The 12,925-nt window shown below is 46.0% G+C and overlaps 1 protein-coding gene across 4 annotated transcripts in view; it reads left to right on the top strand.

Annotated features, from left to right (window-relative positions):
• The window catches only part of INPP5D (inositol polyphosphate-5-phosphatase D), a 243,623-nt gene that overhangs the window by 74,585 nt on the left and 156,113 nt on the right, over positions 1-12,925 (top strand). For all 4 annotated transcript variants that reach the window (XM_029616170.1, XM_029616171.1, XM_029616172.1 and 1 more), the window contains one exon: positions 8,551-8,698. In XM_029616170.1, the coding sequence (XP_029472030.1) occupies positions 8,551-8,698 (148 nt within the window). The remainder of the gene's footprint in view (positions 1-8,550; positions 8,699-12,925) is intronic.

The raw sequence follows: 12,925 nt of genomic DNA, 5'->3' as shown, positions 1-12,925 counted from the left end.
CTGTGAATGACCATGAGAAGAGGCTTAAATCTTTGGAATCTCGTGAGTTTAAATCTGTATGTTCAAGTGATCCATTATTAAAAGGCCTCTTGAACTCTTCAAGAACAGATGGGATTTTTAAATTTTTGGTTACTGAATTTTCCTCACTTCTCTCTAATTGGTTCTAAGGAACTTGTGAAAAAAATATACGAAGGATATTTTTGGTATTTCTGATCAGCATTTGCCCGTGCTGTCTAAGATGCATTATGTAGCTTTTGCCAAGAAAGAAGATAATTTCTGATATTTCATTACTTTCTTCTGGTTCTTTCAGTTTAGCTACTTTTCTTGACTAGTCTAACGATGTTATAAATGATCATGCAACTCTTATTGTATCCTGCTCTTCTGAATTACATCATTTAATTACAAGATTGTTCTTTATTAATAAAGATGCTTTGTCTATGGGCCATAAGATTTGGATTTTCCCTGATATTTGCAAACAGACTTAAAGCAGGAGGAGATCCTTAATTAAATTAGGTGAGATTAAAATGCTTATTTACGAACCAAGTCTGTTGAAGTTGTTATTGGATAGTAGGAGAGCTATGAATCCCGCCTCTACTCCTAAACCTACTTGATTTGTAGAGAAGCAGTTTTATTAATAGCAGTCGAGTTTTTTTCTTTCTGATTTTTTTTGTTCGTACTGAGTCTGTTCCCTTAGCTCCGTCATACACCTTTTCTTATGGTTTTGTAATGGGGCAATATAGTGATAATGTTTTATCTTTTTGACTTGTTTGTTTCTCTTGTTCTTATGCTGGAGTTTGCCCTAATTTTTGTGAGTAGTAGTATGCTTGTTTGTATATTATGAAATGGATAAATATTCTAAAATAAAGAATAAAGGCCACAAATGTATTCAAGAATTAAATCTATAACAGTATATTTTGGTACAGCAAATGCTGTAAAGAACTTTTTCCATCAGCTACATCATTTATTAGTAAAAGTTATGTTGGCATAATCGTTGGCAAGTTAAATGTAAGACATTCATAAGAAAGGCTAAGAGAAATTTCAGACCTATTAGTAAAAATTTGTAACCTATCATTAAAATCATCCATTGTACCTGAAGACTGGAGGATAGCTAATGTAACCCCAATATTTAAAAAGGGCTCCAGGGACGATCCGGGAAACTATAGACCAGTGAGCCTGACTTCAGTGCCAGGAAAAATAGTGGAAAGTGTTCTAAATATCAAAATCACAGAACATATAGAAAGACATGGTTTAATGGAACAAAGTCAGCATGGCTTTACCCAAGGCAAGTCTTTCCTCACAAAGCTGCTTCACTTTTTTGAAGGGGTGAATAAACATGTGGACAAAGATAAACCGGTAGATGTGGTCACCGCATCTCAAAAAAGATATAGTTGCAATGGAGAAGGTAAGAGAAGGATGACCAAAATGATAAAGGGAATGGAACAGCTCCCCTATGAGGAAAGACTAAAGAGGTTAGGACTTTTCAGCTTGGAGAAGAGACGGCTGAGGGGGGATATGATAGAGGTGTTTAAAATCAAGAGAGGTCTAGAACAGGTTAATGTAAAACAGTTATTTACTCTTTCGGATAATAGAAAGACTAGGGGGCACTCCATGAAGTTAGCATGTGGCACATTTAAAACTAATCAGAGAAAGTTCTTTTTCACTCAACGCACAATTAAACTCTGGAATTTGTTGCCAGAGGATGTGGTTAGTGCAGTTAGTGTAGCTGTGTTTTAAAAAGGATTGGATAAGTTCTTGGAGGATAAGTCCATTACCTGCTATTAATTAAGTAGACTCAGAAAATAGCCACTGCTATTACTAGCAAATGTAACATGGGATAGACTTAGTGTTTGGGTACTTGCCAGGTTCTTATGGCCTGGATTGGCCACTGTTGGAAATAGGATGCTGGGCTTGATGGACCCTTGGTCTGACCCAGTATGCAATGTTCTAATGGAAACCACTCAATGCTTCCAGTGGAATCATCAGTGCTGTTTACAATCTACCAGAATTCACCAAAAGCTGGAAGAACAGCTGCACATTTGCTTAGCTTGAAAGAAGACCAGGGGCCAGACATCGCTGATTGATAACCTGGAGGAAATAACATAAAATAGCACAATACATCTGGTGGCACTATTATAGCATGCTGAAAAAATTCTTTCCCAACTCCAAATATGTTTACTTCTCTGGACTGGCACTTTTCTAAGTCTAGCTTTATTATTATATGTTGCAATATTTTGCTTTTCCAAAAATATTAGATTTTCTTTTTAGGGTATTTAGCTGTGTAGATGCGCTGTCTGTTGCAAAATGTTCTGAGATACCCCCTTGTATTCCTTATTGTTTCTGTTTTATTTGTCGGTTTTTGTATACCGTCATTCGGTGTAGCCATCACAGCGGTTTAACAAATTCTAGTACAAATAAAACAGAGCATAATAAAAATAAAGTCAATACCAATCAACATAAAACAATTACCTATTAAAAGAAAAATAAATATTAAAAACATATAAAAGAATAAAGTCTTCCACTGTTAGTGTAGGATGGGTAGAAGAACATGGTCTGCAAGATCCCTGTACAGCCCATATTCTGGCAGTCCATCTTCCTCTAGCCCCCAACATCCTACCAGGCAATATTTTTCATAAGGAAAGTTGCTCAAGCTTGGAAATTTTTGAAAATATATAATCTCTTCTGTCCCCTTTAGTGGCATAGTGGCTCTTTCTTGTATTTTTATGGGGGGGGGGGGGGGGTTCTTTAGGATGTGCACCCAAAATTGAACCCCGCACACTAGATATGGCTTGTTTAATGGACACTTAGGGCCTGCTACATCAAGGGCTTTTCCTAGTGATGTGGAATGGCAGAAAAGCCTTTAAATGAATCAGGCCCTTTGGTATATCTAGCTTTGATTGTGTTGCGTTCGTGCCTCTTCTCGCCCCTCGCTCCACCCTCTCTACCTGGGATGCGACTCCCTTCGGCTCTGACGGACAGATGCAGCCGCGGTTTCTCTCCGCCTCTTGGTCCCGGTTCCCCTGGTCTGGCCTGACGCTACGGATCCGCCATGTTCCTGATGATGTAAGGGTGCGCGCGTGTGCCCGCTCCAGACTTTGTACCAGTAAGGGCGAGAACCTTGGGGACGTCCCCCTGTAGTGAAGTCATCCATTTGTACTTTAAAAGGTCTTTGTTTGCTAACCTCTAACGAGTTAGCAAGGAACTCCAACAGGACTTGCTTCGGCAGTCCACGATACTTGCAACAATGATCAGAGTCAGCGAGGGAAATCCTTCTCCACTGCTCAGCTTTTTCAAACTTACCAGGAGTACCCGCTCCACGGGAGCTCCGCTCTCTCTTCTTGATTTCAGATTGCCAGAATACTCAGAAGACTCCTCTGGTGGTCCAGCTTCCAGTCTAATAAAGAACTATTGTGTTTATCTCATATTCTAGCCTGGCCGGTGGTTCCTCTCGGGATCTCCTCCTGAGGGCGCTGTCACCTGCCATCGGCCCAGGGATTCACCATTTCCTCAAAGTGGTCATTCCTTTCACTATTGTCACTCTGTGGGAGCCAACCACTACAGACCACTAACTCCACTCACGGAAGTATTATATAGACAGCTACTACTCTTACTTGAGACTTGCCAGCAGCTTATATATACAGATTGCTACTCGATAGATTGCTATCTCAGTAGCGAAGTACTATATACTAGGAATGTGAATCGTTTTTTGACGATTTAAAACAATCGTCAGATATATTTTAAATCGTCAAAAATCGTTAGAGCCGCGATACAATAGCAATTCCCCTGATTTATCATCAAAAAATCGTAAATCGGGGGAGGGGGAAGGGCAGGAAAACCGGCACACCAAAACAACCCTAAAACCCACCCCGACCCTTTAAAACAAATCCCCCACCCTCCTGAACCCCCCCGAAATGTTTTAAATTACCTGGGGTCCAGTGGGGGGGGGGGGGGGGTCCTAGCGCGATCTCCCGCTCTCGGGCCACGGCTGCGTTAATAGAAATGGCGCCGTGACAGGACAAAGGTAGCGCCGGCACCATTTTGGTTCCTGTCACCCGACGCCACGAGTGCAGGAGATTGCTCCCGGACCCCCGCTGGACCCCCAGGGACTTTTGGCCAGCTTGGGGGGGCCTCCTGACCCCCACAAGACTTGCCAAAAGTCCAGCGGGGGTCCGGGAGCGACCTCCTGCACTCGGGCCGGTAGCGCCGGCGCCATTTTGAATATTGGCAATACGGCCCGAGTGCAGGAGGTCGCTCCCGGACCCCCGCTGGACTTTTGGTAAGTCTTTTGGGGGTCAGGAGGCCCCCCCCCAAGCTGGCCAAAAGTCCCTGGGGGTCCAGCGGGGGTCCGGGAGCGATCTCCTGCACTCGTGGCGTCGGGTGACAGGAACCAAAATGGCACCGGCGCTACCTTTGCCCTGTCATATGGTAAGGGCAAAGGGCCACTGGCGCCATTTCTATTAACGCAGCCGTGGCCCGAGAGCGGGAGATCGCGCCGGGACCCCCCCACTGGACCCCAGGTAATTTAAAACATTTTGGGGGGATTCGGGAGGTGGGGGATTTGTTTTAAAGGGTCGGGGTGGGTTTTAGGGTTGTTTTGGTGTGCTGGTTTTCTCGCCGATTTACGATTTGACGATTTTTTAACAAAAAAAACCATGACGATCAGATTTCCCTCCCCCCCCCCCAGTCAAAATCGATCATTAAGACGATCGATCACACGATTCACATCCCTACTATATACCTATTGTTAGCTCCTCTCCTCAGAAGAGTGTTCTTATACAAGATTGCCAACTTCTCTTCCTTGGAGAGTTGATCCATAATAGATTGCTACTCCTTAACATATCGGTATCAGAGTGCTACCTCCTTTCCTTATAGGAGCATCTAACAGCAGTTTGCTAACAGATCTACAGATAGCTAACTCCTCCCTTCTGGAGGAGCAGATCATGTCATATCGTTACTCATTCCCCCTTCAGGAGAACAGCAGAACAGCTTGCTAACTCCACCCTCCTGGCGGGGTGAGCGACAGCAGATTGCTAACTCCTTCCCTCAGGAGAAGGAGAGCGTAACAGATTGCTGCTGCTATGTATTTGTGAGCTATTGTTATTCCACTTTTTCTTAAAGTTAAATCCAAGATGCATTACATATTGTAAGTAACAAGGCATTCAGTACATAAGTAATGGATGTATTCAGATGTAATATATAGATATGAGGTAGATCACAAGTAAATAAATAAGAAGTGGGGTGCTCTTCATCTGTGCTCACAATCTCAGGCACAACTGGAAGTGCCATCCCCCAAGACAGTGAGCCTCATCGACATTGGGAAGAAAATCTTTGCAGGCTGTGCTCTGACACAATAAAACTTCTTACCTATTCATATCAGGCAGGCTCCAGATCTCACAGCCTTCAGGAAACTAGTGAAGACCTGACTCTTCGGAGAAGCATTTGACACCAGCTGAATGACACAACTCAAGCAGACTGCGCATACAGCCATCAACAACAGTAAAGGAACGATGCTACTCCTACCAGTATCTGAATGTAGACCACAAGATCACAATAAACCTTAGCAGTCCTATTAGAACATGACTATCTAAACAATTGGATCCACTAAGGCGAATATATATAGCTCCTAAGCAATATTACACTACCTTGACACACTGCACTATGTGCACTATGTTCACAAGCTACCTCTGACACATGCCATCTGACCATAATAATGCTCTGGACCTATGTGCCTTCTATTGATGGATATACTCCACAAATAGGATTCTCTGGGCCTTATTATCCAGCAGTCATGGTACAATTCCCTTCAACTGGTTTGCCTACCTAGGTTAACATCACTACTTATACTTGTTTATTTTTCAGTATCCTGTACAGCCTCCATATGTTAATACTCAACTCATTACCTGCATTTGTGATATCATGCTCAATTCACTCACTTGTTTACGTGTATTTTGCACATCTGCAATTATGTACTATGTCATTACTTCAGTATCTAAAACAGCTTGAACTCTTTGGCTGGAAAGGCATGCCATAATTAGATGATGATGATGATGATGATGATGAAGAAGTGGGTGTGTTGGATAGAAATTGCATATATATAATTAAATAGTACATTTAAACACCAGTGATGTGAGAGATATTAAGAACCAGTTGGATAGAGGTTGTTATGGCTCCCTGAGTCTGTTCTGTTAAGGCTCCATGAGTCAGGGACACTCACCTGGGGAGTAGCATGGGATGCCAAGGCAGAATTTGTAATAAGAAAAGGGCCAAGCTTCCACCTAGCTAGTCCCCTCCCTTGCAGGTTGAGCCCTTGGGTTCTGGGGGTCAGTAGGTCTCTGCAGTGGCAGCACATCAAGGCTTGAACAGGCAGGACAACGCAAGCTGGAGACAGGGCTTGGAAGAGGCAGGCTGTAGACAAGCAGAACAAGGCTGGCTGGAAACTGTGACTGAAGACAAGGCAGGACTGGCTTGGCAAGCAGGGCACAAAGCAGGCAGACTGGCAAGCAGAACAAAGCAAGAGCTGGATACAAACAGGACCTGGAACTAGACAAGATACAGTTAAGGCAAGGCAAAGACAAGAACTGGTACAGACAAGACTGGACAGGAGAATGGAACTAACCAGACAAAACCAACAAGGCAGAAAAGGGCAGAAGTCAGACAAGGAAAACACTGAACAAAGAACATACAAGCCCAAAGGCAACAAGGCTGTAGAGAGAGTAGGCCCGAAGGTATCAAGGCAAAGCTCAAGGCAGAAGGCCCATAGGCCACAAGACAAGGCTAGAGCAAAGCAGAAGGCCTGCAGGCTACAAGACAAGGCTAGAGCAAGGCAGAAGGCCCATAAGTTACAAGAGAAAGCAAGACAAAACCAGGGGTCAGGTCATGGAGCCAGAAGTGACACCATGAGAAGACAGGGAACTTCTGGTAAGACAGGTTTACATAAGGTTGGGACTTGGGCATAGCAAGGGCAGTGAGGAGGAGCCTGGCAAGGCTAGAAGAGAGGCTTTCTGAGGGCCCCTTTAAGAGGGAGGTGTCAAGAAGGTAGGAGAAACATAGAAACATAGAAATGACGGCAGAAGAAGACCAAACGGCCCATCCAGTCTGCCCAGCAAGCTTAGCACTTTTTTTTTTCATATTTATCTGTTACTCTTGGCTCTTAGTAACCTTTTGGTTCTATTTCCCTTCCACCCCCACCATTAATGTAGAGATCAGTGTTGAAGCTGCATCTACGTGAAATATCTAGCTTGATTAGCTAGGGGTAGTAACCGCCGCAATAAGCAAGCTACACCCATGCTTTTGCTTACCCAGACTATGTAATTTAGTCCTTGCTGGTTGCTGTCTGTATATAGATCCATTTTTCTTCATTCCCCTGCCGTTGAAGCAGAGAGTTATGTTGGATATGCATTGAAAGTGAAGTATCAGACTTTCTCCCCTGCCGTTGAAGCAGAGAGCTATGCTGGATATGCGTGAAGTATCAGACTTTCTCCCCTGCCGTTGAAGCAGAGAGCTATGCAGGCCATGAAACAGGCAAAATCCTAACAGAGGTAGCTCAGAAGTGTCAAACCTTGTGGTATTCGCGGTCAGGAAGACTTCTGGTGGGCAGATACTGTGCTATGGAGTGCAGAGGAAGGCCTGACTAAACAGCCAAGCTTTGACATTTTTTTCAAGAAGTTGGGGTAACAAGTTATCTGGTGCGCTCATTTTCAGTTTATCACCAACTATTATGCTCAGCTTCTTTTCATCATTAGTGTTAACAAGTACTACCCCTCCAAAGTATAACATTTATTGTTCTACCCCCAAGTGCACGATACTATCAATATTAACTTTCATAAGCCACTTCTGTGTCCATTTGCCTAGGGTAAGGGTGGCCAACTCTGGTCCTCAAGAGCCACAAACAGGCCAGGTTTTCAGGATACCCACAATGAATATGCATGAGTTAGATTTGCATGAATTGCATCTATTCTTTGCAAATCTATCTCATGCACATTCATTGTGGGTATCCTGAAAATCTGGTCTGTCTGTGGCTCTCAAGGTCCGGAGTTGGCCACCACTGGCCTAGGACATCTGCATTTATTTTTATTCTGTATAGAAAACAGCAGAGAAAGCATACCATATGACACTGGTTTAGTGCTGATAGCTGTCACTACTCCCACACAAACATTCTCTCACAGGCATATATTCTGAAGTTATAGGGGTTTCAGAAAGAAGATGGGTTTCCTCTCTCTAGCTTCCACTTATCTTTGTGGCTTGAACATTTTTTGCTGACACTAGCTGAAGCGTGGGCGTTAATGGCCTACTCTGAAAGGCTGTTGGTGGTTACATGAATGTGCAGCTGGCACAGACATCTGATTTGCTTTAACTGTGTTCACTTTGCAAGTTCTTTGCTGCCACTATTTCCCATCCACTTGTTTTATTTATTCATTTATTTTGATTTATATTCCACATTTCAGACACTTGAAAGTGGATTACATTCATGCACTGTGTGTATTTGTGGCAAAATGGGCACGTGGAAACACTCCAGCACAGCTAATTTCTCTGTTTTGGGGATGGGTTCCCTAGGCTTCAGAAGGTGTTCCCATGATGTATTTCGATAGCCTGGAGGACCTGATTGAACATTATAAGAAAGGCAACATGGGGCTGGTCACCCACCTACAGCACACAGTACAACTGGAAGAGGAGGTACCTGAAGAACCAGAGGATGAGTCAGGTAGGACTAAGTTTTGCAAACTTTTTTAGACTTATTCATTCCACAACTTACTCCAGGACAGCCAAATTGAAGTGGCCAATATACTTTGCCTTTCATGGATTCTGTATATTTTGTAAAACCCTAATTCTAGTGGTTGCCATGATGGAAGAAGTCACATTAAATACCAGGTTTAGTCCCCGGCAGAGTGTTTCCAAACTCTGGTGTGGATTCTCTGAATGGAGAAGGATATCCCTCCAGTGCCCAAGATACTGTGTAGAAAGTATTTCTGTGGGTGTAAGCTCAGTCTTAATTTCTTTACATTTCCATGCCAGTAACCAGGCAGGTGTTCCAAACTAAAAATTTACTGATCAACATGGCCAATGTTAATCAATTGGCATCAAAACACCACTCTTTCTGTAGCATCCATAATCACAACAATAAATCAAATTCAGCAATAAACTTATCAGTAGTCCCTTTGTATTATCCCAATAGTCTCCTGTTCTCCCTTGGATGGAAAAAATAATATTATTCTGGGAATACACTAAATGAGTTCTTTGTTTTAAGGATATCGCTGAACAATACCTTATACCCAGTGCTTGCCCTTCCTTCTCTCATCTTCAGTTTTCTTTGCGACACACTCCAAGGGGAGTCTCCAGTTTGTCCTCTGCAAACTCTGGATGCACGTCCCACAATGGTGGTATAAGACTCCGATGCAGATATTCAGTGAGGCACTGTAGGAGAGACAGACTGGCAGATGTTAGAACACACTCCCTTGTAGCTGAGTAGATAGAGTTCCCAATGAGCAGTAGAGAGAGGATAGGTAGCAGCAGTCTGTGATCCTTGGCAGAGGAGACCAGTTCCACAATGGTGGTGTAGGGCCTGAAGTAAATGAACAGACTGGGAGAAGTTGTACTCACTGTGGGGCGGATTTTAAAAGGAGCGCGAATAGCCTACTTTTGTTTGCGCTCCAGGCGCAAACAAAAGTACGCTGGATTTTAGTAGATACGCGTGGAGCCGCGCGTATCTGCTAAAAACCTGGATCGGCGCGTGCAAGGCTATCGATTTCGTATAGCTGGCGCGCGCCGAGCCGCGCAGCCTACCCCCGTTCCCTCCAAGGCCGCTCCAAAATCGGAGCGGCCTCGGAGGGAACTTTCCTTTGCCCTCCCCTTACCTTTGTCGGGGGAAAAATCCCCGCGCATCAGCGGGCCTCCTGCGCGCCGGGACGCGACCTGGGGGCGGGTCCGGAGGGCGCGGCCACGCCCCCGGGCCGCCCCAGGCCGTAGCCACGCCCCCGGAACGCTCCCGACACGCCCCGAAAACGCCACGCGGTTCGGGCCCGCCCCCCGACACGCCCCCTCCGAAAACCCCGGGACTTACGCGAGTCCCGGGGCTCTGCGCGCGCCGGTAGGCCTATGTAAAATAGGCTTACCGGCGCGCAGGGCCTTGCTCGCATAAATCCGCCCGGTTTTGGGTGGATTTACGTGAGCAGGGCTCTGAAAATCCGCCCCTATCTGTAGCTGATAGGTAGTGTTCCAGCAGGTAGAAGAATTGGTAGCAGGCACCAGGATAGACACACAGGCCCTCGAGGAGCGAGTACCTGGATTCAGGATAGGCACCTGGAAATAAGCAGAGGGCCCCGAGGAGCGGGTACCCAAGTTGGTAGAATCCCGGAGGGTGTAGATAGCTTCCAGCAGCAGCAGCAGAAGGCAGAGCAGCTTCAGACCGGAGCGAATCCAGTCCATTGCTAACTCAGCAAGAGTCAGCAAATGGGCAACCTTTTGTAATAGGAAGCAGTGACGTCACTCGAGGGAGACACTCCCGAGATTCGCTCCAACACTGCTACAAGATGTGAGGCATGCGTGCGCACATGCTCTAGGAGGCCTCAGGTCAACATGGTGGGACGCCGCACCAAAGCCGCTCCGGGGACGCCGGAGGGTGCGGCAAGGAGACGCTACGGACGCCATTCTCCCGAGGCTGGTGGAGAAGGCTGAAATAGAGGTGAGGCATGTTGGGCGAAGCCGTCTGAGACCAACGGACGCAACACTATATAGATTACAGGGGCCTCAATGCCATCACCCACAAGGATAAACACCCCGCTACCCTTAATCAACAAGCTCTTTGATTGGTTGCAGAGCACCACGTCTTCTCCAAACTCGACTTGAAAGGTGCCTTCAGACGTCTGGAAGACCGCCTTCAATATAAGAGATGGGCATTACAAGTGCATCATGATGCCCTTCAGCCTTTGCAATGCCCCGGCGGTCTTCCAGTGAACGATGAACGAGATCTTCCAGGACCTCCTCTATACCAAAGTGCTCGTTATTCTGGATTACATCCTGATTTATTCCCGGGACCTACAGATGCAGTGTCAGGATATGCGCCAAGTCCTTTAGCGCCTCCGGGATCATCACTTGTACACCAAACTAGACAAGTGCATATTCGAGATGCCGAGCCTACCCTTCCTCAGCTACATTGTTTCCACGAATGGCTTCGCCATGGACCCCAGCAAGCTCCAGTCGATCCAGGACTGGCCTCAACCGTCCAGCTTACTCACGCTCCAGCGCTTCCTGGGGTTTGCCAATTATTATCGCCAGTTCATCGCCAATTACTCCATCATTGTGGCACCCCTTACAGCCCTGACCCGGAAAGGCGCGGATCCAAAGAATTGGGCGCCCGAATCAATCTCGGCCTTTAAGGCCCTCAAGGAGGCCTTTCTTAAGAAGCCGTGTCTGCAACACCTGGACCCCAACCGGAAGTTCATTGTTGAGGTAGACACTTCCTAAGTGGGAGTTGGCGCCATCCTCAGCCAATGCTCATACAAGGGCAAGCTCCACCCGTGCTTCTTCTACTCCCACAAGTTTTCACGCACGGAGAGTTACCATGGAGTCGATGATTGCAAATTGTTTGCCATCAAGTTGGCCCTGGAGGAGTGGCGTCCCTGGCTCAAGGGAGCCCAAAACCAGTTCATTATTTACACTGACCATAAAAACCTCGAGCATCTAAAACAAGCCCAGCGTCTCAACGCCAGGCAGGCCCACTAGTCACTCTTCTTCTCACGATTCAACTTTGATCTCAAGTATCGCCCGGGAAAGAAGAACCTACAGGCGGATGCGCTTTTGCATTCATTTGAGCTCGAAGATATTCCTGATACACCACAGCACATCATCGACTCTGCACGCATTCACCTGCTTCCCTCTACACTAGTGCCCGTCGGGAAGACGGTAGTTCCCCGTAGACTCTGTGAAAAGGTCTTGCGCTGGGCCCACGATTCCTGACTTGCTGGGCACCCTGGGTGGGCCCGCATCTTGTTTACTCCAACGCTACTACTGGTGGCCGAACCTGATCCAGGATGCCCGAGCCTATGTGGACTCCTGCGCCACAAGTGCCCAACAGAAGGTTCTCGTGGGACGACCTCTCTCCAAACTCACTGACTCAAAACCTCGGGCTGCTTTTGCTAACATCCCTGGACTATACCATGCTGACCACTCTTCAAAGGGAGTGCATGGCCAGTGTTTTAGTCCCCCTCCCTACTCTTGACAATCACAGCATGCTGGGAGGAACTTATCACCTAGTAAGGCACCAAAGAACATAAGAACATAAGAAATTGCCATGCTGGGTCAGACCAAGGGTCCATCAAGCCCAGCATCCTGTTTCCAAACAGAGGCCAAACCAGGCCACAAGAACCTGGCAATTATCCAAGGCAATTATCCAAGGCTTTTTATATTTAACTTGTAATCCCCTGTTAAGCGTATAAAATGATAGCGGGTTTGATGCCTGTTTTCGAGATGAGCACCAGTTTCTACGAGGGCTCAAAACTAGAAATGGTCAAGCAGATGGCTCGGTGGACCTGGCTCAGAAGCTATGGCTACAAATTCCATCCTGGACAGAGAAAGCTTCACCAAACTTCTTTCCCCTCTGACTGCTCCCCAACTTCTTACATAACTGATAGAAGCCACTGTTGAATCCACACTTTGGGGGGTGGGGGGAGAGAGGGTATCCCTCCAAAGGGAACTTTCAAACAAAACTTATTTTCCCAGTCTAGGGATACCCGCAGTCAGAGCAAAACTGACAAAAAAAAATCACTGATTTCTTAGAATACACAGGATTCTCACCGCATTTGCATCAAAACAGTCCTCTAAGAATCCCTTTCAGAATAATCTAGACTCCTTTTTAATGTCCCTTCTGCATAGGAACTAGCCCTCAGTCCATCCTTCTAAAAAATGTATTAAGTAATCAGAAATCCTCCTACAT

Source organism: Rhinatrema bivittatum, chromosome 9 (genome assembly GCF_901001135.1).
Source record: "Rhinatrema bivittatum chromosome 9, aRhiBiv1.1, whole genome shotgun sequence".
Taxonomy (NCBI): Eukaryota; Metazoa; Chordata; class Amphibia; order Gymnophiona; family Rhinatrematidae; genus Rhinatrema; species Rhinatrema bivittatum.
This window is presented reverse-complemented; position numbering and strand designations above follow the sequence as displayed.